Here is a 27,132-nt window from a genome sequence, read left to right on the forward strand (position 1 = left end):
GATAATGAGATGACTTCTTCCTGCTACAAGAGCAGTTTATTAGTCACAGATTATTTTATTCTGCTGCTACTCTGCCAACGCCACCCACAAATTATCCCTGACAGTGATGTAACCATACTCTCCATGGCAACAAGTGTCATCGGGTCCTCTCGCCAGTTAATACCCGAGTAGACGCATCCCCACTGTGACAAGCCCTTCTACTGGTTCGGGATCCTCCAAAATAAGCCCTCTAGTTTTTTTTTCCATGGCTGTCCACATAAAGATGAATAATTTATTACCCTTACCCTCCATAAATATACTTCATGAATAAATAGTGCTGCACCAGTTTACCCCCATCCATAGTGTTTGTTTTATGTCAGGCCATCGCTGACCAGCTGGCTCTCTCTGACGCATTCTTGGATGAAGCCACCAAATCCTGACCTAAAGCCATCAATGAACTGTTTGGGCCGTCTACACTGTCTGTCCTGTCAAAAACAATGAAAACAAAATCTCAGGACAGCCTTTCAAAGAACACACTACTACTACTCACTTCGATTCATGCCAGATACACTATGTACGCAGTCGCCGTGTGTCCACGGTGGTCAGGAGAACCAGAAGGTACAGCTGGAGTAGTCGCCCGCTGCGGGAGGAGCCGCTGCCACGGCCAGGCAATGTACACAATGTATTTGTAAAGTTGCAACACATGCAAGGGGCATGTACTTCTCCTCTACCTTGCCCTTGCGACCTGGCGGCATGGGAGGTTTTCCTGCGTGGATGCAGAAAACAATCTGCATCCCAATTGTCCCAATATGGGCTTTGCATGCTGTCTTTTTTAACCATTTTTTAGTTTTTAGTAACAAATCGGACATGCATACTTTAAGGTAGAAATTTGTGCCTGCTAGACAAAATTACAGGTTGTCAGCCTAGGAAAATACCGGCTCTTGCCCTTCAAGGGGATGAAGAACTCATCTGATATTGATCTGTTTGAAGCTCTCTTTTCTTGCATCTTAGGTTAACCCCAGCGCTAGACCTCCTTTCACACTGCATTGACAACGTGATCTTTGCCCTTCAACAAGATCACCACCACGTTTCCATTCCTTCAGAGTTGGTAAGGTGACAACCCAAGCAGCAAACAGAAATGCAGCACTCCATATCACAACATACTTGTCCAAATGAAGACTTCAAGTGTCCCTGCGGCAGACAAATCACAGAAGATTTATTCAAGGCTTCACCGGATATGCCAAACAAATAAGCATACCTTCCTCCATTAGTTTGGGTTATGAACGATTGAAAGCAAACGATCACACAGAGGAGGTATGTGCTGGTATTTCAAGAACTTTTCTTTACAAAAATATCCATTTAATTTTTCATAAACATACTTGATCTATTGGCTCGCAATAGAACTTAGGATAGTACAGTGAGACCTCGTTTTTTCTTTCCAAAAGATCAAAACCAAAGTGATTTCTGCTTTTGGAAATCCAATTATCTGTTCCAGATACCTCAAAATATGAACATAAATACACTTTATTTTGAATAATAATAGTTGGACATGGAAAAAGAATGCAAAAAATGCTCTGTGCCAAAAAAAACAAAAATATATAATAACTTAATGACTTATAGCTTGTGGATCTGTCATCATCTGTCTGCAATACTGAATAATTGGAAGAGCTCCCAGTTTTATTTAAGGCATGTGGTGAAGCCTGATTGCTTTTTTTTTTTTTTGCGGTGGGCAAGGTTTATGATAGCACCTGTTCAAATGCATTCCTTTTTAGGATTAAACATGAACACGATCTTTGAGGTTCCACCGTAAAAAGTGACAAAAGTAGGCTAATTACGGATATCATGGACACAAACCTGCCATCCAAAAAAGTCTGAGCTTTGATTTCCATTGAGATCATCAATTTATTTCTCTAACTTCCCACTACAAAACTTTCTTGACAAGCTTGCAATTGTTTGCCTCATGAATAATGAAAAACCCTTGCTTTTATAGGAAACTGACTCAAAAGGAGGCCTGCAGAAGTCTAATTAAAAGCTATAACTCAAAAGCGGCCAACCTTTCAGAAAGTAAGGCAGGGAAAAACTACTAGAGCGCTTGGGCCCTACATTTCTTAACATTTGGCACAGAACAATATTAATGACAGCTGGGCTGAGTCTGGAAAAGACTTCAAGGGGCAGTGAATCCATCAAAACTGGAGTGTTCAGATTGTCTTCCAAGACATTTTGCCTCTCATCCGACCAGGCTTCATCACTTCATGCTCAGAGACTTGATAGGACAGATAAATACTTACACCATCTCTGCAGATGAGAGCGCCGTCCTATGCCGTCTTTGAGCATGCGTTGATGAAGCCTGCCTCAGCGTCACCGACTCCAAATATCGTGTTATTACAGTTCATCTTGCGCAATTGCCTACAGCCGAGTGTTATAATCAGCTATGTTGTCCCAGGCTTGCTCTCGTGTCCCCTTCAAGCGCCTCTGGCTTGCCACAGCCCCCCCACTACGTCTGTGGGGAACCCTGCTGAGATTACATAATGAACTTTTTTCTTGATTTGGTTTAAACCCCCTGACAGGGGGCAGCTTTGGTCAAACTAAAAATGGCCAAACGGTGGCTGGCAGAGCCCCATCCTCTTAAAATATGTGTAAGCTAACTCTTCTACTCCTGAACCGCTGCACACAAAAGGGTAAAAAACACAATCACAACATGCCCCAACGCTGTGTTGATTGTGCTATTATTTTTCAGAAAAATACACCACATGGTGGCGCTGTTATGAACCCCCAAAGTAGCAACACAATACATCTGCAGCCTCTCTCCACTAAGGCTGCGCCTGGGGTGGAATGCCAAACCGAAAAGTTACAAATAAATCATTGACAGTGAGACAACATATTGTTTCACGTTAAAGTCTCAATTCAATCAGTCCATCTTACGTGAGTATAATAACCACGGACTATACCATACAAAAAGCCCCTTGATATGTGTCAGCATCCTCTGCATGCTACTCTCATATACCACATCATTAAAATGGCTTTTCTACACTGAAAGGGGCTGTAAATGTCCTAAAAGGCTAATTGCAGCTTAGGTAGGAACAGACTGTAAAACTGGCCTTATTACAGGCCAGAGGCCGTGGACGTCACAATCACACTTCCTGTGTTTCCAGGGCGCCCCTCGCTATAGACGTGGGAACACTTCAAGACCAACATGAAGTCCGTAGCCCGGGGAACTCCAAAAGGCTTCAAGAGGCTTCACCCTACCTGAGGACCATCAGTCACATGGCATGGCTTGGCTTGGTTGACTGGGAACGCAGATCTACTGTATATAAAATGGGCACATGCCCAAGCATTCCGTCTGTTGTTGTTGTCCTCTGTCAGTGTCCTTCCATCCCAGTCTGGCCCAGCACCCCAGGGTACAAAGGACAGCATTGTGGGAGAAACATAGCAGCTGCAGGGGACAGTGGCTGACTTCACCGGCAAGAGCCCACACCCCCACAAGGGACACTGTGAGGCTACATCCACGTAAGGGAATCAATCAATATTCCATATGCTTCCTTTAGCCACCAGCTATCACGCTATGTCCACTAATATATGCATAGATGGTTTATATGAAAATGGTGGAATATTATAATCAGTAGAAAAAAAATAATACTAATATGAACTGATGTGTCATTTTTATGCCAATATTGGCCAATAATTTCTAATTGAATGCAAACAACCGTGTAACCCGCGTGAGATGATTGGTACAAATAATGTTTTTAAAGCGCATGCAGAGCTACATAAAGCCGTTGGACGCCGACTATTTCAGACAAGAACAAAAGCAACAATACCAAAACAACTGAAACCAACTCGACTGCATCAGCAAATGTCTGTGATGGCCAAAAGGACCAGGATGGAGAGGGCAAAATAATACCGCATCAACAGCCACAGTCAGAATACTGAACTGAAACAATCTTTCACCAGGATAGTAAACAGAATGACAATAACTGGAACGCACACGGGAATGTTTAACTGTCGCTGCAACCAACAACCCTGACCCACACAGCCAGGCCGCGCCCCCAGCGGCCCCACAACATCAGGAGATTGACTACAGCCACAGAGGGTAATGGGAAGGTCTTTCTGTGATTAACAGCACAGGGTTTTCCACCAGCACATTGTCAGGTTTTTTCAGTGCACTATTCCTGTAAGTTTTGTTGTTCTTTTGGCAGACCGGGTGAGACAAGGGATGTAGTCACCGTTGTCTCCATCCCAGATAGAAACATCGCCCACAGATGAGGAAGGAGGAAAGAGCAGGTTGTGAAAAACAGCAGGGCGCGTCTCTAATGACTTCCAGACTGACTCTTTCACAGTCCTTGCGTCTAGACTTCGAGAGGTTTCACCTCCCAGTCTCACACTCCATGCCAGCCCATGGCAAATGTACACACACACACACACACACACACACACACTGTTTCCCCCATGTCCTCTTGGAAAACTACCGTGGTTTCAGCCTGAGAAGCTGACCAGGGAGACACTACTGCTTTCATTCCCTCCCCAGGGATGAAGTTTGAGGGCAGTCCATCTCCAGTGTAGACTTTGGAACCACAGATGCTTTTTTTTTTTACTTTTGTTTTTTTTAGACTGTTTGTCTCATGAAGTGCATTTTCTGTGACGGTGAAATAAAAACAAAGAATCACAAATGGCAAAAAAAACCTTTGCAAATCTCGAAATTGCCAACGACATTTCGTTGGCAATTTCACTACTGTGTTTTTGTGCAATGACAATAAAGGAAGTCTATCCATCTATCTATCTATCTATCTATCTATCTATCTATCTATCTATCTATCTATCTATCTATCTATCTATCTATCTATCTATCTATCTATCTATCTTAATTGGGCAAAAGGGGTGAGCTTTAAGGCTAAATAATCTCTGTGCATCGCTAACAACACAACCCACTGTTTTCACCCGTCACGCTAACCACATAATAGACCGTCAATGTCCTCAGTCAGAGTTTCTTACAGGGATCAAACATGAAAGTAGACAGATAAGCATGCTCGCGAAACAACTCAAACCAATCTGCATTATTCTCCCCAAAAATATTCTTGCAAAATGATACAAGTTGCAGCGGGGATGTGAGATGCGAGGGAACATGTTTTTTGTGGTTCGTTTGTTCCAAATGATTGGACAAAAACTGAAACATGCAGTATTTTTTTCATCTGAATTACAGTGATCCCTTGACACCCAAAGTTTTGTTTGAATGCTTAATTCTACACCTCGAACCTTATTATGACGAGCTGCCACTACAAGGTGGATAAAACATGACATGCACAGACTGTTATTCTCTGTTTGAGTAATATCACTTTTCTAACATTCCACACTACACAACACAGTCAGAATGATTCATGCTGATATCGGTATCGGACAGTGTTAAAGGCTGCAATATCGGTATTTAAAAATTGTATGGGGACACCCCCTCAGAAAACACATTGAAAGACATGTCGTGTTCTACACCGGTCACCAGGTGTCAGTAATGTTACTATCACGACCTGCTGGTGGTGTAATGTTAATGTTCTGGATTCTGATTGGTGGATAAGGAGGAAGTGGCTGTTGTTGTGGGAGAGAGAAAGAGGAGGAGACAAACTAAGACAAATCTGAACTGTGTCCTGTTTTGTAATTGAGCACTCCTATTGGCAATTAGTTAAGCTTGTGACTCGGCATGGATCGGTTACTGGTTTCAATGTATACCATTACCGCTAAAACACGCCCAGGACGGTCACTATGTGGAAATACTTTGTCATTTTCTGTGTTATTCCGCAAAGTTAAAACTGGGCTTCAATGTGCTGAAACCACGCACATGAGATGTGTTGACAAAAGTTAGCAACTTAACCGCCACGGCATAGACAGTGTGACAAGACGTGTGCTTTCGGAGAGTTTTGCATAAGCACATAACACTATTTAAGCACATTTATGATGTTATATGTTACAGATCACTTGTTGTGTAAACATATGTGTACTAACACGACACGTTTCATCTCAAAATGTATAGAAAATGGTGGTGGTATCAACTATTTACAATTAGCGATTACCACATAATATCAGTTGCTCAGTGTCAGGTCAACGTAGGACTTGGCGATATGGACCAAAACTCATATCCCGATATATTTAGGTAGAATATCGATATATACTATTTTCCCCCTGAACTGAATTTAGACAAACGTCAAAGCCAAAATAGAAAAATAGCCGCTGAAATGAAATAGTATATTGCCTTTTTTAAGTGCAGCCGGGTTAGCACCATTAGCACTTCCATCTTACGTTCCCCATGACGACAGATGGTAAAAATGGTTGATAGCGTCTTTACAGCTACCTTTATACCGTCTTTTTCGCTGTTCACTCCCGCTATGCAGCCTTCCTCCATATCTCCGCAGGGATTTAGGGACGTAGCAAAGCATGCTCAAAGCTAACAGCTGCTCCCCAGTGTAAACAATGGAGCAAGCAGTAACCTCAAACCTAACTAGCTAAACATCTATAGCTGTAAGCCTGCTTACAATAAGTAATAAATAAGAGCACTATGAAGTACTTAAAACGCACAGACCAGGCGTAACTAGGTTGCACTGAAACATGACACCTCCGCACCAAATGAGAATGCAATACATTCTACTTCCTGTTCTGTGGCCATCATCACACTTTTTGCCAACATTGGAAAATGTTCATTTATTTTTAATCACTTTGAAGGATGAGCTGCAGTGAGAATGTGAGGGAAATAAATGACGTATATGACATTAACGCATATCAACTGCACAGCATGCAAAAAAAGCACCCTGAACCCTCCCCTCCTTAAATTATATGATGCATATATTTAGAGCTGCACAAAGTGAAACCCACCAAAGCTGCAATTATCGACTCTGAATAGTTCAATGTCAGCCAAGGTTCATTCTGCAGAAAATGCAGACAATCATTGTAAACAAAAAAAATGTATGTAAAAAACCAAAAACCACTTACAAACATCAGGCTCCTCGTCCGAGCCGTCTGGGCAGTCCTTCTCACGATCGCAGCGCCAGCCCTTGGAGATACACGTGACACCATCTTTACACACGAACTGCTTTGGGCTGCAGGTCTTTGGAGCTGGAAAGGAAGAAAAGAGAACACGTTGAAATGGCTGCAGAGGAAAACACACCTTTTGTGCCAATTAGATTTATTATTCCTGAGGTTTTATTAGCCAGCGGGGTCTGTTGTGCTTAATGCTGCGGGCACTAATTCAACTGTGCAAAAGAAAAATAAAGGCTTGGAATGACTTTGCATGAACTTACTGCATGGCAGGCTAGTGCTTCCAATCACACGACATAAAATGACATAATGAACCTCCAGTGAAATTATTTCTTATCCAAAAAACCTTCCGCTAAATCTATTCTGCAAAATGTCTGAGGAAGCTAAGCGGTAAACCAGCCCTTGAATTGAATCCAAGGCCTATCTCATTACTTAGTAGTGTAGGCTTAAAGCAACAGCACTGGCTGAACTTTGTCTTTCATTTAATAAGACTTTGACAGTGACAAATGGAGGAAGGCCCGCTGTGAAACAGCCAAAAAAGTTCTTATGAAACACTTTTTCCTGTCACCGTTCAAATCAAATACTGTGCAATCTCCCGAGTCAAACACGACCCAAACCAAAAAGACCACCATTTCATGTCAACTTTCATCCAGGGGGAGGATCACGGCGTGTGCCTGGGGGGGGCGTCTGTTCACATTCACTCTTTGACAAGATCATGCAAGTGTAATAATAAGTCAACACTTGCACAGTAAAACCTCAATGACAAATTATGTCAAATTTAATGACATGGTGGACATGACATAGGTAAGTCATGTAGTAACATGACAAGTAAGTCTTAGCACACAACAAATGATGGCAACTTTAGGTAAGAGGGGAGTCTCCCCACATTAACACTTAACAGAAGTCCATTTGTGTTGGACATCTCGCTCTGCTTTTATTACTGATGCTGCTTTAGCTGTCACTGGCTTTACAGACAAGGCAGGCGAGAATGACAGTGCCAATGCCATAAGGTCTACTTCCTGTTCTATGGTCATCATCACACTCTTGCCATTGCTGGTTAAAACAAATGTCAGTTAAAGTTTGGAGTCTGCTGCATGATGAATGATGCATTCTTTTGTTGTTGTCATTTTTGGGCATTTTGACCCAAAATTTCCCCTAAGCCCAACTCCTATCCCTAACTCCAAATTGCCTTTAGCTCTCAATGCGCGGTTGTAATGAAATGACATTTTACTGTAAATTCTAGATTATTGAGACCACCAGTGCTTAGAATGAAGCATGGGATGGAATCCTGCAGACAACGAAGACTTAAAGCTAGCCTCGATGGAGCTCAACCTAAATAGGAAGAATTCAAGCTGACACATCGCCACACTTAATATGTGAGTGTGTGTGAGCGTGTGCATGGAGCAGCGTAACATCCCTCTGAGGAGTCACAAGCTATTGATTTATTCATGAAAAGGCGGCCAAGATTACACTTCACTATTCTCCTTATTCCTTCTCTCTTCAATGTGTTTGTTTGTTTTCATGTTCGGGGGGTGGGTATCGAGAGCAGCCCAAGCAGGCGGCTGCTCGCTCTGTCAACCGTCCATGCTTTATTTACAAGCTGACAGCCTGGCAGGATGCTCTCTTTCCAATAAAAGCTGTGGGAGGAGCGCTAGATGCTGGCGACAGAAACATATCACAGCACAGGAAGTAGGTCAGGAGGTGAGCGAGGTGGAGGTGCGGGTTACTGTACCGCTAGAGATGGTTGGGGTGGAGAAGCAACAGAAGCAAACCCTGACAACATGAAAACAAACAGCTTCCGAGTCAATTATAATATTAGCTGCTGTCAAAGAGAGAAACCAGATGGTCATGAAGATCATTTTTAGGCCGATATCATGTTTTATGTCTGCAATCTATACCATCTATATCTCGAAAATTCTTTTCTTATTCTAACGACAAAAAAGTCACAATTGTGCATATATATTATGAGGAACAATAATGTCATTTAGTTGCATAGAGTTGAAATAAGGGAAACAAACAAAACCAAGTTGTCATTTTTGGAAAATTAGGTTGGGGAAAAAGATATATTATAAAAATAAAGTCAAAATATTATGGGAAATAAATCTCAATATTATGATACGAAAGTTTACAAAGATTAATCAAAAATAAATATGTAAAAATATGTAGAAAAAAAACTGTATTGTATGTCCATGTGTTCTGTGTACAGTGTGACTAGCTTAAGTGTTCATTTGCAGAGGAGCAGTCATCGCATCGATAATAGATAAAACTTAAAACTACGACAGAAATGTTTTGCACATGGTTGAATATTTATTCCTTTTAAAGTTGATAATGCCGTTTAAATGTGTGTTTTAGAAAGCTGAATCCTACTGTGTTCAGTGTTTGCATTTCAATAAATATTTGTTTAAAATTGAGACCTGTAATATTTGTTATCATTGTCATTTTTTCATGTACATTGAGGGAGCAAAAGCAAAATCGACCATCGGCTAAGGGTGATGGAAAAAAATCAGTATCGGCATTGGCCTGAAAAAAAAACCATATTGGTCGATCCCTACTTCAGACATTTGACCTGAAGCCATGTACCCCCTAATCCTGCACACTTATTGTGTTAATTAACGTGAAGTAATAATGATAATTTAATGGTTCATTCATTTTATAGTAATTTCGGGTGTATTTGGCATGATGAGATTAGGATAAAGTTTGACATGAGCACAGAAAAATAGATAAGTTATCATCCTATATATCTTTTATTCCACTCTGATGTTGGCATCATCCCCCTTCAATCCATTTCATTTGAACCGACTTGATTTAAGCTTCACTTTTTTGTCCTCTCTGGATGGCTAAGGTCTGCATATAAAGTTTATCAATCACCATAAAGCAGTGTCTGTCCAAAGGTAATAAGACATTGTCTTATTTTTGTATGAGTAACAAGCGGCTGGTTTTGACAGCAGTTTGCTAGTTTTGATCTTGCTTGTTGAGTACTAAGTGTCCATGATCTGACTGGAATCTTTCCATGGTGTCCCAACTCTAAAAGAACCACTACTGCCGTCTTAATAGTATGTGAAATACAAAAATACATACAACCAACAATAAAGCCTCATTTTCATGTGAATCTCCACTCACAGTGACAGGTTTTCACCGCTGGGGGTCTTTAGGCTAATTGTTTTTCATTTTTATTCACGTACCCCCCATGGCAATGGATGTACCCCTGGGGGTATGCGTACCTCACTTCAGGAACCACCGGCATACACTGAAAAAAATCTGTAGTGACATTTACTTTAAAAAAAAAAGCTCAGTATCTTTTTCCACACAAACAATCTAAGTAAATATTACAAATATTAGAAGGGTCATTCTCAAGTAAAGTATATGTACTTTTTAAGAATGACTTTAAAGACATCTTAAGTAACTATTATTAGCATAGTGCTTTACTGTTCCACCCCTAGCACTTGGTGATGCATGCTTTGATACACGAATCCCCATTACTTACTTTGGCGATGAAGCTCATTTATGGCTAAAACAGCATTCATCCACTTCCTGTATGGTTTCAGATTGTTCTATGAACGTTATGTTATATTACGTCTAATATTTTACAGCTTCAAATCAGCAATCCTGTCACTTGAGACTCTCTGGATTTATTTGTTTTGACAAATGCAGATTTCAAAAAAGTTTCCATCCATTATTCTTCCGTTGTCTCTTTGAGAAGCTGTCAGGTGTCTTTTGTTAGCGTAACAAATGCAAGCAGGAAGAACAGACAGCATAAAGAAAGCTAAGCAGATACATATGACACAGGATGACATCAGAGAACAAACTGGATGAACTGAGAGCAAATGAAGAAGTGGCTGGACTGGAAAAGAAGATCTGAGAAGAAGCTGGGATGGAGGAATGTCACACATGCTATCAATGAGCAGTCTGTGTGTTTACCGAGGTAGAGTGTTTTAGGTCTTTTGGGACGGGCCCCCCACCCCCCTCGCTCACCGCTGTAGGCTACTCCTCCAAGATGAGTTCAGTCTGTTTTTTGGAGGAAGCGTCGTCTCCTAAGACAAACATCACCCTCTCCTCCAGCCACAGCGCCATTTCCTCCAACACCCACAGCACGGCTATAAATAAGTTGGAGGTCTGCTGTCCGAGATCAAGAGGGGCACCACAAAAAGCTCCAGCAGACATTGAGACTACACGGCATCAACATACAAGACAGCCCTCTTCGGTCGCTTTTGCAACAGCCTGAGGACGATGTGCACCAGCTTCTGTTACAGATCACCCTTTTGCTTGACATCCAAATTAAAGCTGAAAACAGACAAGTCAAACCTCATAAAATCATAACTCGACCACAAAACATTATGCGTAACTCATTCATCTGGCAAACTCGAATGACAATGTTAAAGAAATGTATGTTTGCCCGCGTATCATCAAGTCGCCAAACATGGCTGACATCATGCTGTTGCACATTTCCTTCACTTCACTGGTTAAAAAAAATGTCTGTTCACATGAAATGTCATGCGCATCTTGGCACAAATTTGAAAGAGAAACCACAGCTGACTTGGTAGTGTCTTATAACAATGTTTAGATAATGTTAATAGCCGTATAGGACATGTTCAAGGCCCTTTGTATTGAGTTGTGGGCTCCAATAGAGCAGCTACACACAATAGTCACCACAGAAAGCTTTCTAGATCTTCCAGAATCTGCACCTATTTAAGCTGTATTTCTTTGGATTTCAAGCTTCTGGCGAAAAAGGTCCGTTTTCATTTCATTTATTATTAATGTATTAAGTATTATTACACCCGGCCCAAAGTGCTCAGAAGGACAATTTAATAAGACGTGATATATTTTTTTATTTAAATTTATATATTCAGAGATTGTGCAAGCTGTAAAAAATAAAAAAGATAGATAGATAGAAAAAAGAGCTCAAGGATGGCAAATAAAGATTCAAACAGAACCTGCATAGGATGGTGTTTAACATGTTGAATATGCATAAAAATATACACACTTAAGCAATTTCGCTAGCAAAGACATATTTACAGTATACATCTTTTATGTTTTTGTTGCACAAGAGTCAAAAAGAGGTGAGTATGTATGTATATATATATATATATATATATATATATATATATATATATATATATAAATTATATTATATTATATTATATTTTGCTGGAATTATATATTGCTGGAAATGTGAGTCAACACATTCACTGGAAATCTCAAGCTTTCAAGTCATCACACTAAAGTCCGAGTCGAGTCATTGATGTCAAATCCAACTCAAGCTGCAAGTCTTGATGACGTTGTCAAGTCTCATCCAGAGTCATCAAAATTGTGCCTCGAGTCAAGGCCACACATACTACTGTATGATCTCCGGGTATTATGGAAGTTGTCATATTTAACAGGAAGATAAGGCGTCTCTCGCCACTTCTCCTGATTCCATGGAGACACAACAAACATCTTGAGGCGGGTGTCTGTACGAGATCCTCTCTCCACTAAAGATTTAGTGATTCATCCTGAAGTTTTGACCAGAATAAACCAGGACACAGCAAAACACCAGGTGGTCGTGCCGGCCAAGGTAACAGCGCGGCGAGCTTGCTGAAAACAAGTTCACAGACTCCTTGCAATGTCTGCTTGGGTATAAAAGCCCATCTTTAGTTTAGTCTACTAAAGGGCGTAGGGCGTACTTTCATGAGCAAAACACTGGAAGGCTTTCTCAAGGAGATGATAATCCTGCTGTCCTGTTTACCCTTCCAAGAATATTTGAGGAGAAGGATCAATCAACAAGTCCACACAAATGCTACCCCAACACAGCTGCTCATAAATATCATAATCATAATCAGGTTTGGCTCCACTGGAAAATATTGGCTCATATTTGTCCTTTTTCACGCCCCAAAAAACACAACAGCGCTCTTAAAAACATGGATTCCAGCCTGTTGGGCTGCACTCGACCACTTCTTCATCCTCCACCGCAACACAGGCATGAAGTCATCCGAGATTTTGTAACGGGAGAGAGTGAGACCCACAAGAGGGCTGGGAAGACAAGTTTTCCTATTTGTCATGTTACAAAACACAGAAGAAGAGGGCCCCAGCTGTGCCTGTTAAATAAAGCATTTCTTCAGAGATTGTGCAAGCTGTAAAAAAAAAAAAAAGATAGAAAAAATGAGCTCAAGGATAGCAAATAAAGATTCAAACAGAACCTGCATAGGATGGTGTTTAACATGTTGAATATGCATAAAAATATACATACTTAAGCAAATTCGCAACCAAAGACATATTTACAGTATACATCTTTAATGTTTTTGTTGCACAAGAGTCAAAAAGAGGTGAGGACACAATCATGTTTAGTTGAGTTTTGAGCCTTAAAAATAGCCACAGGGTAACAGAAGTGCATTTTAGAAGAGCTCGGCATCTTTCCTATGTAATAACACATTCCACAGCAAGCAGGGAGTAGGAAGGCATGGAGGAGTGTAGCATGTATAAGGTTATACAACTGAACGGAAATTTTACCATGCGCACACACGTTTACACAGTACAGTTCCAAATGTGAAAACTGTAAATACTGTAGGTCATGCTGCAGTATTGTACACAAAATGTTACTGTCATGTAAAAAAAAACAACTAAGTTGTCATGACCCCCCATGGTCATCTTAACACTCTTATATTAGACAAAAGATGTTGATATTTTGGCAAAATATATATGGCAAAATTTGTGTCAAAGTCGTAGTTGTGCTTAAAATGCATCCTTTCCCAAAACGCTGTTTTCCTTGTTCTACTGCTTATTCCTACAGAACAGAAAAAGATAGAAACAAACTATTTTGAACCGTTGAAAGACAAGTCGAATCTTTCTTTTGTGTGAAATGTTTGAAAGATCAGTCAAAATCCTCTAAAATGGCCAGTAGTGGACAGGAGGTCTTTTGAAAAATGGCTGGCATTGAATGATGTAAGCATGTTCAAGCATAAAAATGATTATACAAATGTTTTGAATCATCTCACAACAGGCACAATAATCCTTAAACACATTTACAGCAACACACATGAGCATGAGTCTTATTTCTGTCTTATATGTGTGTTATTATGTCTACTATATACGTATAGTAGCTCCCTTTTAGTAACAGGAGCATAATGGTGACTACAGGCATGTTATTTCACGTCTACAGGGCTCTAATAATGTTAAAATCGGTATGTAAAGAGCCGTAAATAGCTATTTTACTACGTGAATGTGAGGGAAGCCAGAAGAGAAGACCGAAGTAATTTAAGTAATATAAGTAAATAGTTTTTTGTCACCTTCTCTGTTGTGGGTTGGTTTTTGTTTCTATTTTTCATCCTTTTTCTCTGGCCTTTTCCACTGTGACTTTCACGTGAAATGAAATTCAGTGAGGGGGGAAAGCGAGACATGGGGAATATGAAAAGAAGACCCTCCACAATTATAACGTAGTCAGTTTAGATAAATCCCCCCACCACGCCATCTCCACAGCGCACGCCGCACATAGCTGCAGTGGGAGAAGAATGACAATTAAGCCTACTTAACATGCCGTTGAGGGGAAACATGCTAAAGAAGATTATATGAAATTCTTTCGGGCCTTTTCATGAGACCAGTGCAGGTTTCAACTCCGCGTGTGACGCATGCGCGCCATGAAGCAGGGATAATGTTCACTGAAGGAAGAGGTAGCATATTTTATATATTACCAGAATATTAGCAGGGCAACGGACCCTACCAAGAACGTTGAGTTGAAATTAATTACAAGTAATTGAAGGTTGCCCTTTATATATACGATATATAATATATCTTTAATATCTTTTTATTTATCAGCTGCTCTCTGTATTGCATGCAGAGGACCAATCCCATTAATTCAACGGCATACACTAATCCCCCGTCTATGGGGGTTGATTGGTTCCAGACCGGACAGTGATAAGTGAATTTTCGCAAAGTAGGCTCCATCTTTATGAATTGAATATTTACGTAGTTATACCATAAAAGATCTGTTTATGGTCTTTAAATATATATTTCAATATTATGACAACCATCTAGACATGAAATAACACCCATAGAGTCACATACTCTGGATTTGTACTGAAATTTATTTGGTCATTTTTATGCTTGGAAATGCTTAATTTGAGCAAAATATATGTACAATTTGCTCAAATATGCATTTTTGTCACTAATAATAGTCATAGCCAACCACAAAGCAGTGACCATTTATTGTGTTCGAATGACAATGTATTTTTCGTATTATTCACAATGAATAATTATTATATACAAACATCTCGCTACATTTTGTGATGTCACTTTATGGTTTTTCTAAAATATGTTCATGAATAATTAATAAATCATTGAATACATAAATGAAGCATTTTCAAGCATAAAAATGGCTAAATGAAGTCAAACACAAATGTAAGGCATTCAGAAGATGCATCCAAATATGTTGTGATGGTATGTAATATCCTACACTGTCCAAAGAACAGTGTTCTTTGTTCCAAAGAACAAATGCATGAACGGAGTGAGCCCGTTTCTCAGTAATACAGTCTATTTGTCTCGGTGGGGTGATAGACAGAATGTATGTAAAATAATAGAAGATAGATACTAAGTAGATTGAAATATATTGTCAGTTTTAAAATATTTTTTCCATTATCGTACTTTTATTGTACTTTTGTTAAAAACGTGTCCCATCGTCATTGTCATGGAGTGAATCTCAACACCCCTGCTATTCACTACTTAATCAATCCCACACAATTCATTCCCCGCGAATCCAGCATTTTGGTTCCCAGTCCCCTACACCATCATGCCGACAGGCGTTAATATTTCCACGACCTTATTTTGCTATCTCACCACGACACAGGACTGTAAAAACAAGATTAATACGTCAAAACGATTGAAAGGCCAGGCTCCTCCATTGTCGGTCCACAAAGAGCTGGGAGAGCTTTTATCAGGGTGTTCGATTGTTGAAGCTCTGCATCCTGTCAGGTTAGTCTGCTTCAATTCTTCCATACAAGGAATGAATGCTCGTCTAGAAGGGGTTCTACCCTTGCCCCCCTCATAGGTTTGTCACTGAAAAATGGATGGCATATCCCACAGTGAAAGAATAAAATGGACGTGAATGAATGTATGAATTGTGCGGGCGGGTGCTTAAAATAGAAAGCATTTTATCTGTTCGTGGAGCCATTTATAATTCCCTACACTACAGGGAATCCGAGAGCTTTATCAAACATTCTGCCTTTCCAGATAATAATGCTCAGTTTTGGCAGTTAGACACTCTTAGAGAAGTACAGACGTACAGTCTACCACTGTACTGCAGTACTTTCTCTGGAAGCGGTGCTTTTAGTCGTCATGGTAATGGAAGGGACGGGGTGAGTGGTGGCTCGTTTACATGGGACAGGAAAGACCCACAAAACCAGATGCACAAAAACGGGGCCTTATATATATATATATATATATATATATATATATATATATATTTATTTATTTATTTATATCGATGATGAATTTATGAACAAAGCAAGACATTTGGAGGTGACACAAACTTATTTGAACACAGTTCTCAATTGGACACAATTTGTGAACATGGCTGCAGTGTCAGCGTTTGGTCCGCCTTGAAGTTGAATTGGCAAGTGAGCAAGAAGAAAAATGCCTCTGTGCCCTGTTTGGGTGTATTTCGGTCCAGATGATAAAGCAGAGGCTGCCAATACAGCTGAAACTGTGGGCACCATTTGTCTCCAGGATGTTGCCACCAAAGAGCCCAACGTCAAACTGTTCCATAAAATATATCCTGTGCAAGAGCTGCATCAAAATAAAGCACGACTTTCCTGCATACAGGGGCAAAAATTAGAAGCACCTTTTAGCATTAATGCCATGAAGTTTAACACCACAAATACGACAACATTATGTTAAAGAAGATGTATTTAGCTTTTTTTTTTTTTTTACAAATTAGTCTTTCTTAAAAAAAAATATTTGTTCAAAATACCCAAATATGAAGAATTACAGCTCTCGCTAAACAGTCCTGTTCAGAGCAGCAGTACTAATATACTGTACTTTACTTTGGAAACTATGCATTATTCATTCATTCATTTTCTACTCCTTATCCTCACAAGGGTCGCGGGGGGTGCTGGAGACTATCCCATCCCTATCTTAAGGCGAGAGGTGGGATACACCATGGACTGGTGGCCAGCCAATCACAGGGCACATATAGACAAACAACCATTCACACTCACATTCATACCTATGGACAATTTGGAGTGGCCAATTAACCTAGCATGTTTTTGGAATGTGGGAGGAAACCGGAGTACCCGGAGAAAAGCCACGCATGCACGGGGAGAACATGCAAACTCCACACAGAGATGGCCGCGGGTAGGGTTGAACTCGGGTCTCCTAGCTGTGAGGTCAGCGTGCTAACCACTCAACCACCGTACAGCCCCCTGTGCATTATTATGTTTAACTTTTGCATTTGTTCTTGATCGTGTTCTTTTTAAAATAGACTGAAACCAGTTTCGGAAGTGTGTATTTACAGAGAAAAATGTCAGTTGGCTTTAAGGGAATAAGCTAGCATGAATTCCTAACGAATAGCCTCCAAAAACAAAATTAAACATGAAATTATAGTTGTTATTAATGTTATAATAAATAAATATAAAACCTATGAAAACGTCTAGAAATGCTGCTATGTTAATGTTAGCATGCTAACACTTAGCATGATATATATTATTTTCTTTAATTTAAGGCCATCAGCCCCGTTTATGCTTCCACATTTTGTCTGGCATTGCCCCGCAGTGTTTCATTTTAAAACTGCATTTTGTGTTTATTTGAGTTGTCATTGACTGATATTTACATTTGTTTGATGATCTGAAATATTTAAGTGTGACAAACATGCAAAACAACAAAAAGGAAGGGGGAAAACCCATTTCACACCACTGTGTGGTATACCATGCATATTTTCTTCTTAATCACATTTGAAATCATTTTTATTCCCACACAAACCAAATCGAGTTAGCCATTTATAGCATACAGTATACGCTAAGCTAACACTTACTTGGCTAGCCGACCATTGTAATTTGTTTTTCATCCAGCTCTCATTTAGAAAGATATTTAAAGAGCTTCACAAGAAGTAAGGCCGCACTGAAACTCTTTAATGAAAGAAAAAAAATGTGATGATCTTTCTGAAAAATTCACAGTGATGAGCAAATTAAATCCCTGGCTTGCATGAAGTATTTGATGCTTCAACATAATAATGTAGCTCGGTTATGATCATCACTTATTATTTTCATTGACCAAAAGTACTCGATTATACGTACACAATATCATGAGGCAATGCAAAGGAGCTACTAATCTTAGTGTCACATTTAGATATTTTAATCACCGTACAAGCTGAAATATGCAACGTTAAAGTCGTAGATGCCAAATGCACTCCATATTTGCAGACAGCAAAATATGAACCTTTCATCCGTGGGAATCCCAAGTAAAGCAGCCAAATGTTACGTCGGGGTAAAGCGCCAAGAGATCACAATCACAGATGGTAAGTTCATTTTAAGTTATACTATTTTCCACCACTTTTTAAGACATGTCAGAGGTCCCTCAATAGTCTATTGGCTGTGTTGGAATTTAGACACTAGCGTATGTAGCTTCATTGCTAATGAGCCATGTTTGTCCACGACATAAATATATGTCTCAAAGAAGCTACTTTAATCCACTTAATATAATATGTTAAGTTAAGTTAATATACAACGGCCAATGGAATAGATGCTTTATATCGCATAAAACAACTTAACATTAAGGAGTGGGACAGGAGGATATGAATGTTTGCGACACTGGCACGGTGCTAAATAGGCCTGTAACAAATTTTGCTGGTGGTATTATCAACCGATATTCAATAATTTTGAGTTCTCTTTTTAAAAAAGTTATCATTAAAAGATCATTGTGTCATGTTACATTTGAGCCACTAGATGGCACTCAAGTACAGTCAACCTGTGTGAAACATATTAGCTCGTCACACACAATTCCTACTCCTGGTATCAAAAGAACTACGCACACGCACACACACACACAGCAACACAATAAATGGATAAAATGGATAAAACAGACAATACACTACCAACGTATCATGCAGAATATTAACCAACTAATAACTAATATGTGAATTGTTCTGGAGACCAACATACCAGCAGGAAAACACAACATATGCTGGTCATGCTGGTAGCTGGTCTATGCTGGTTTTTTCAGCAGGGCAAGCGCTAAATAAGCTGCAACAGCCTCATGCTAGGTTTGCCTATTCACTGAAGAGAAGCAAAATGATTAAACTTACACCTTTTGTGTCCGTGGCTGACTGACGGATAGTTGGCAGAACTCCAGGCTACGTTTGAAGATGTGTGGCGAAGTCTGCTTTCGGTGACTGTATATATTATTGTTGAATAAGGCTCTAAGGTGACACAAAACGGCAGAGGTTAAACCACCACCTTTCAAAAGTGAAAGATGTCACTCAAAACCTCAACGTCCATCAAAAGTCTTTGGTTCAGGGAGCTTCGAAGATATGACATTTTACTAGCTTGTAAATAAACACCGAAGGAACTTATTTAAAAACACCTGAGGTCGTACAATTAGGAAATCTGACTACATTTCCAGAAACATACTATACCGATACCTCGAAAATCATCGTAGCGCATGTGAGCTACAGTGCTAACATTCCACTAACATTTGAACAGAAGCATCCTGCTTGGTTAGACTATTGGCTGATTAAAATCAAAGAGATAAACTTACAGCGCCCATGTCTGTAGCTGATTGGCAGATAGATAATTGCTTTCAGTTCCAGGTGGCATTTTAAGATGTGTCGTCAAACCCGTAACTTCAAACGACAGCATCTTCTCTCAAACATGATTTTTCTCACATCAAATGATTCTAGAGCAAGGGTGTCCCAAGTGTGGCCCAGGGGCATTTCTTTTTATGGAACACATTTTAAAAGTATAATTTAACAACAAAAACAAAAAACAACAACAAAGCCAGGAAAAAAAATCAACAGGAATGTGACAACAATAAAGTAGCATAGAGTTTAAATGTTAAAGAAAAAAGTAAGTTATTTTATAAAAGTCATAAAATTTTGATAATCAAAATTGAATTGGGGAAAAGTTATAATATTATACTTATAATTTAAAAATAAAACTGAACATTAAAGAGAGATAAAAAGTGAACGAGAAGTCAGAATTTTACAAGAATACTGTCGTAATGTTGTCATACATTACCAATATAGTTTGAAAAATTTCAATGCAGAAAACGTAATAATGTGATGAGAATAAAGTCAAAATATTATGGAAAATGTAACAGCAGAAATAGAAAACAAACAGCTGTAATTGTACAGGAATAAAGTCAAAATATCATTAAAAAATTTCATTTTGTGGAAAGGTATTAATATAATATTACCAAAAAATCCCCAAAATATTTTAGATTATGTTTCTGATATTTTAATAATTATATATATTTTTTAAAAACAGCAAAAAGGGGAGAATTCTTCACGATGTGGCCCTCGCTGTTTGTACACCCCTGCTCTAGAGAGAACTGTAGAATGACAAATTGTAACATCCTTAAAGATGTTAATTTTGCATAAAAGGCATCTTTTAAGAAGAGCTGCTTTGGTTATTAGGGAAAATCTATCAAAAATGATAAAATAACAAGTAATAAGTGAAATTTGAATCCATTTTTAGGGTGATTTGATAGGGTGAAGCAATGTGAATTCCTTCATTAGGGTCTTTGCCGCTAAGCCGCCAATTAGCAGCACTTTCTGAACAATTTGCGACTGTTCACCGAGAGAAACAAAGAGCACTTTAGACCCAATTAAAACCAATGGGCGGCTGGTGAGTGACCCGGGATGCCTGGCTACGGTACAGAACATGGCAAAACGACTCACAGTGAGTCCAAAACAAAACGTACACAAGAAAATCTTTGAATGTGATGTATCAGCTTTTGCAAAGAGGTTTTACCACTGCTTGGTAACAGTGAAGAAGCTGACATGGAACAGGATGAGTCACACATAATGGAACTATCCGCCAGAAAAACACACTTTCACAGCGTATCAAGTCCTTTTTCTCATGTTGACCCGAAACAAACCGCAGTGAATATTCAAGCGGACAGCCGACTGCCCAAGATGACTCATCCAATCAAACAGTTAGGCCTCAAGAAACACGCTAAATAAAATCAAAAATAAAATGGGTGCATTGTTAATAGCAGAGTTGTGTGGCACTGAAGGCTGATTAAGTTTTTCTTCAAGCAATTGAAGCCAAGTGTGCAGTACTCGGCTGCAGGCAGTGGGGGCGCTGTTGAGTCAGTTCCAACTAAAGGAGCAGGATGCTCCATTACAACTCCTACAGGTAACATTAGTGTGCATTAGTCTACATTTCATTAAAAATGACTTTTTGAAAGTTGCTCATTCAGACACTGAAAGGGTGGCTGGGGATAGGGAATGTTAAAGAAAACAAATCCCTCTGTTTCTATTTTAAAAATCTAACGAATCGCCCTTTTCCTCTCTGGCCACATAGAGGTGTGCGTGAGTCTGACTGGGAGGCTTTTAATGGTTTCCAGAAGTTGTTCCAGTCTGTGAAGGTGTGCAAAGTCAGTCGTGGGAAGGGGAGGAGGGTGGCGGGGGCGGGGGCAGGGGGCTGTTTTCATCCTGGATAACAAAAATGTCCTAGCCGTGAAGAAACTGCCATACGTTGAACTTTTACTTCACCAAATGGACGACATAGTCCTGAATTAACACACGAGCAATACTGTAGACTTAGGCTGGTCAAAGATCCTCCACACGACAGGAATGATCTTCTATTTTTAAACACTTGTCAAAGATCCTCATATAAAGGGGCGTACTGCTGTTTTAAGGGCCTACTGCAAAAAATGCAAATCTCTATAGAACAACACTCTAGCTCAGGGGTTGGCAAACTACGGCCCGGGGGCCACATGCGGCCCACCAAGTGTTTGAATTCGGCCCGCCAGTTCAACTTTTAACATACAAACTAGCAACATGACTTGCAAGTCGGATGTCTTTAGTAAAAAAAAAAAAAACAAAAACAACAAAACTGTAGAATTAAATGACATAGTTTGATGTGGTCTGATGATTAAAATGCTCCTAATAAAACATATAGCTGATAGTATAACACTTTTACAGATAAAATTACATGAATAATTTAAGGAAAATTATAAGCAAATATATGTTCTGGCCCCCGGGACAATTTTGTTAACTCAGTGTGGCCCACGAGTCAAAATATTTGCCCACCCCTGCTCTAGCTCCATGTTTTGTCCAGAATGAAAACGCAACATTTCTATGCGACAGGTGTGCTGTTTTTGAGGATTTCCTGCAAAAACACTACTCAAAGATGCGGTGCTGTATTTAAGGACCTAAAAAAAATCACACTGTTCTGCTTTTTCTGCTGCAAAAATGAAAGGTTTTAAAACAAAAAATAAATACAGTGGTCAGAGCCAGAGGTGGTTGGAAGGCTATGTGACGAGGCAGGGGTGCACTGTTCCTTTCTCTGACAAGAGCGTTCTGCTGTTTTTAACAACGCCCTGCAAAACCCCTTGCCGTTTTTTGGTATTTGCTGCAAAAATGTTCATCGCTCCCATGTTTTTAAAACACAAGCAATATGTATCCTGGTCAACACAAGAGCATTCTGCTGTCTTGAACTTGTTCAATACCAAAGACGTATTTTTACACTCTTATAAATCTGAACACCCAATCCCAAAGACCCAATCCCAAGACACCGGTCGATCGCGGAGGTGGTACTGGTCGATCGCTGGTCGATCGTGGCGTGACATTAAAAAAATATCATCCCAGCATCAATGCCGTCACTTGATTGATATACAGGGCAGCCATTCAGATGACAACTGAATGTTGCCCTTCAGGCGACCAATCAAATCAAACAACGTCTCTAAGTGCAACAGAACTTACGATGTCAGCCTATCATCCATCCCCGTTACTTGATTGACATACAGGACAACCAGTCAGATGACAACTGAATTTTGACCTTTAGGTCACCGCTCATGCGTAAACAACGATGCAAAGTGCTAAGCTAGTCGGCGAATTGCGAGATTTTAAGCCCTCGCTAAAGTTTATGGTCACTAAAATGAGTGAAGGAGCTGGACCAAGTAAAAAGGCAAAAACTGGACCAAGTAAAAAGGCAAAAAACATATCACTTCCATACGGACATGGAATATTATACGGATATTATGATACGGATATTATCCATGACTGATAAACATTTGGAAGTGTGCTTGAGGCTGGCTATCAGCAGCTACTGTCCGGACTATGCATCCCTGGCTGGTTCAATTCAGTGCAAGTCATCAAAGTAAACTCAGGTAATTACAAAAAATGTTAATAGTTAATTATGTGTGTTTTGCAATATTGGCTCATTTTGTTATGTAAGGTACATCAACATACATTGTACGTACAAATAATCCTCAATACATTTGAAAATAAATAGATGTTTGCATTTTTGTATTGGGTAGATCATTTTGACTCGGTCATTTTAAAAGTAGCTCGCATGCTGAAAAAGTGTGAGCACCCCTGCTCTATACGGTAGCCTTCGCTAGCACACAAACAATATTATACACGGGTCAGATCCTCTATAAGTCCGTTTTTAAGAACCTACTGCAAAAATGCCAATCAAAGATCCTCTATACAGGAGAGCAGCAAACTGTTTTCGAACTGAACTCACAGGGTGCGGGAAGGGTTTGACGTGATACCTGGGCCAGATTTGGCCCGGGGGCCGGGAGTTGAGGAACCCTGACATGCAGTATGTGACCGGGAAGGTGTGGGGTGAAGCTGTCGTCTCAGCTGTGCAGCGTTCAGCAAATATGAGTCCAGAGCTCCGAGTGTGTCGTTTGAAGCCACGCCACCACTCAAAAGTCCACAAACACAAAAGCTATTACGCAGCAAGTGCTTGCATTTTGGCACTCCCATTTCAAAACAATTGCTAATAACGACGCCTCGGTGGAAGCTAATATTGCAATATGCAAATATTCCCGGGAACAAAAGAGCTACCCAGCTTCAAGCTGCAGGTACTGTATGTTGAGCAGCAGGTGATAGACAGGAAGCCTGCTTACCATCAACAGCCCTGGATGGAGACACCACGTCCGAGCTGTGCAGCATTCCCAACACGAGCAATCCTGCTGCCAGCACGTTGGCCACGGTGCGCAACATTGTTGTGGTTTATCTGGAGGGAATATTAGTCATCAATCGCCTCCTGGTGCTGTCACGCTGGTAGGCTGGTAGGCTGGTAGGCTGCACACAGGCGGGAGAGGATGCTCCTCACTGGAGATCCACCGTTGCTGCGTGCAAACACAACACTGTCAAGGCTCAGGGGTTCAAAGGCGCGAGGCTTCCGGCTCCGTCTTCTCCCAGCCAGCCCGGGGCTGCCTCGAGGCTCCCCGGGTGCGCGGACAGCCCGGCCACCCTCACAAAGGCTAGCGGGCTCGGCTAGCCTGGCTTTCTGTCTCGCTGGAGCCGCCGATCATGCAAGCTCGTCCGCCTTGAGTTCGGTTCGCTTCTCGTCCAAGGATGAGGTTGAGTGCACGGAGCCGAAAAGCTTGCTGGAAAAGGTTGCACGCTGCCGGTTGTTGCACGCCGCCACCTCTGCCTCTGCTGCCGCCGCTGGCCACAGATTGAGAGGCTGGAGGCTCCAAGTGCCGTCAGCCAGCCGTCTGATGAGTGACGTCGGCTGGCCCTCCCCTCCCCGACCTCCTCTCTCCTCCTCCCTCCCCCTCCTCCCTCCTCCTCCCGGGCACCCGACACCTCCATCCACCTCCATCCACCTCCATTATGCCTCACTTTGCTATTGGTAAGTATTCGTATTAGTATTAGTAATAGTAGTAATAAGTACTCTTCGGTTCATTCATTCACTGCAATCAACGCATTTACTATGTCTAGGGGAGACTGTTTACTCACAATTATTCAACCTTCATTTATTTAGTTCCCTATTATGCAAATTTGACATCATTCAAGGATGTGAAAACAGTCAGTTACCAGTTTTTAAAAATAACATGGAATTTTTTTAATCTATGCTACTAAAATTGCATTATTTGTCTCCATAACATTTCAAGTTTAAAATTGCAAAATTGTAAAAAATAAAATAAAATAAAATAAATCTCGGCGGCACGGCGGTCTGGTGGTTAGTGCGCAGACCTCACAGCTAGGAGACCAGGGTTCGGTCCCCGCCCTCGGCCATCTCTGTGTGGAGTTTGCATGTTCTCCCCGTGCATGCGTGGGTTTTCTCCGGGTACTCCGGTTTCCTCCCACATTCCAAAAACATGCTAGGTTAATTGGCCACTCCAAATTGTCCATAGGTATGAATGTGAGTGTGAATGGTTGTTTGTCTATATGTGCCCTGTGATTGGCTGGCGACCAGTCCGGGGTGTACCCCGCCTCTCGCCCGAAGACAGCTGGGATAGGCTCCAGCACCCCCCGCGACCCTCGTGAGGAAAAAGCGGTAGAAAATGAATGAATGAATGAATGAAAATAAATCTCGTTAGAACGTGACTTTTTTCTCTGAATACTTTGACTCTGTCGACATAAAATTACAGCTGTGGTTTTCATTACTATGTGTTACTGTAATCTTTATTCCCGCAATATTTTGGCCTTATTATCCTAACATTTTTTCCAAACGTTTCCACAACCTAATTTTCCAAAAATGACAACTATGTTTTGTTTTGTATTTCATATAATAATACCACTTATAATTGTCTTTTTCCTTTTATATCTGAAATTACATTAACGTTTTTCCTCCTAATATTACGACGTTATTCTTGTAAAATAATAGCTTTGTTAGATTGTTAGATAGATAGATACCTTTTTTCGTGTAATATTACTGCTGATTTTTCCACTTTTGCTGTTTTTTTCAAGGTTTTTGTTAAATCATAAAATTAAAAAATTAAAAACTAACTCAATCAATAAAATCAATTGAATGATCAATCAAATGAATGAAATAAACACAGCCTCCTATGTGCATTATGTATATATGTCTCAATATTGTGCAATGAAAGCGTAAATGGGAAAAAATAGATTTGTACACACGCATATGCCATCCAAAAGTTCCTAATAGTCTGTGTTTTATTCTGATTATAGTCACAACCAAGAAATTATTTCCAAAATCACAAAGTCAACCATCAGTCTTTTAAAAAAATCTTTATTTTTTTTTATCAGGATCAGCAATAGTTGGTGTCGGGTTGATGTGAACTTCTCTAAATGGACATATATGGATTTTTTTCACACCTTCAAACTAGCAGTCCTCCCGATACAGAATTTGTACATCATTAGAATGACCCGTCTCTGCAAATACTGCTCTCATGTGTTGTATAAAGGTTGCTTGGTCTCTCCTATGTAGAGTGCATTGCACCCAAGCTTGTGTTCTAGTGGGTGATGGGAAGAGTAGGGACTGGTTTTCTGTAGACCTCAATTGACTTTGATTTACATTGTTGGCAGTAGAGACTCTTACAAACTCTTCTGATAGAATTTCAGAAGAAACCCCCCCCCCCCACGACAGCAAAAAATGATTTTACAAGAACAAAGTCAAAATATTAAGAGAAAAAAGTTGTAACCAAATGAGAAAAAATCGATTCAATCAATCATTATTTACAAGAATAATGGCATGATATTAAATTAGAATATATTTTGAACGTTTATTGTCAATAATTTGGGGAAAATCAGGTTGCGGAAGTTATAATGTGACGAGAATAAAATCAAAATAAAATCATTGTCATGAGAAGAAAATTTACAAAGAGAAAGTTGAAATAGTTTGAAATTTCAAAAAATAACAAAGCAGAAATGGAGAAAAAAAGCTGTAATTTCACAAGAATAAAATCAAAATAAAAACTTATACTGTAACAACAAAAATTGTCAATATTTTATGAGAATATTATGGGGAAAAAGAAAGAAAATAATGTGTTTTTTGTGGCTTGATAGTATGAGAAACGAAACAAAGTTGTAATTTCTATAAATTAGGTTGGGGAAGAAGTTCTAATGTGAAAAAAGTCATAAAAAATTTACAAAGTTTATTTAAGAAGAAAGTAAGAAATATTTGGGAAATTGAAAAATAAACTGCAAAAATTGAAAAAAAAAAAGTTCATACACATTCATACATATATTTGTTCTATCTATCTGTATTAAATTACATCCATTCCTTGTTTACTATGAGGCCCGCTATACTTTTG

At 39.9% G+C, this 27,132-nt stretch overlaps 1 protein-coding gene across 2 annotated transcripts in view; it reads right to left on the bottom strand.

Annotated features, from left to right (window-relative positions):
- Positions 1 to 24,604, bottom strand: part of LOC131106550 (low-density lipoprotein receptor-related protein 1-like) — a 111,773-nt gene extending 87,169 nt beyond the window's left edge. For both annotated transcript variants that reach the window (XM_058055731.1, XM_058055730.1), the window contains exons 1-2: positions 24,031 to 24,604; positions 6,946 to 7,068 (exon numbers count right to left, since the gene is read on the bottom strand). In XM_058055731.1, the coding sequence (XP_057911714.1) occupies positions 6,946 to 7,068; positions 24,031 to 24,127 (220 nt within the window). In that variant the 5' untranslated portion in view covers positions 24,128 to 24,604. The remainder of the gene's footprint in view (positions 1 to 6,945; positions 7,069 to 24,030) is intronic.
- Between the last annotated feature and the right edge of the window lie 2,528 nt (positions 24,605 to 27,132).

Source organism: Doryrhamphus excisus, chromosome 18 (genome assembly GCF_030265055.1).
Source record: "Doryrhamphus excisus isolate RoL2022-K1 chromosome 18, RoL_Dexc_1.0, whole genome shotgun sequence".
In the NCBI taxonomy this organism is placed as follows: domain Eukaryota; kingdom Metazoa; phylum Chordata; class Actinopteri; order Syngnathiformes; family Syngnathidae; genus Doryrhamphus; species Doryrhamphus excisus.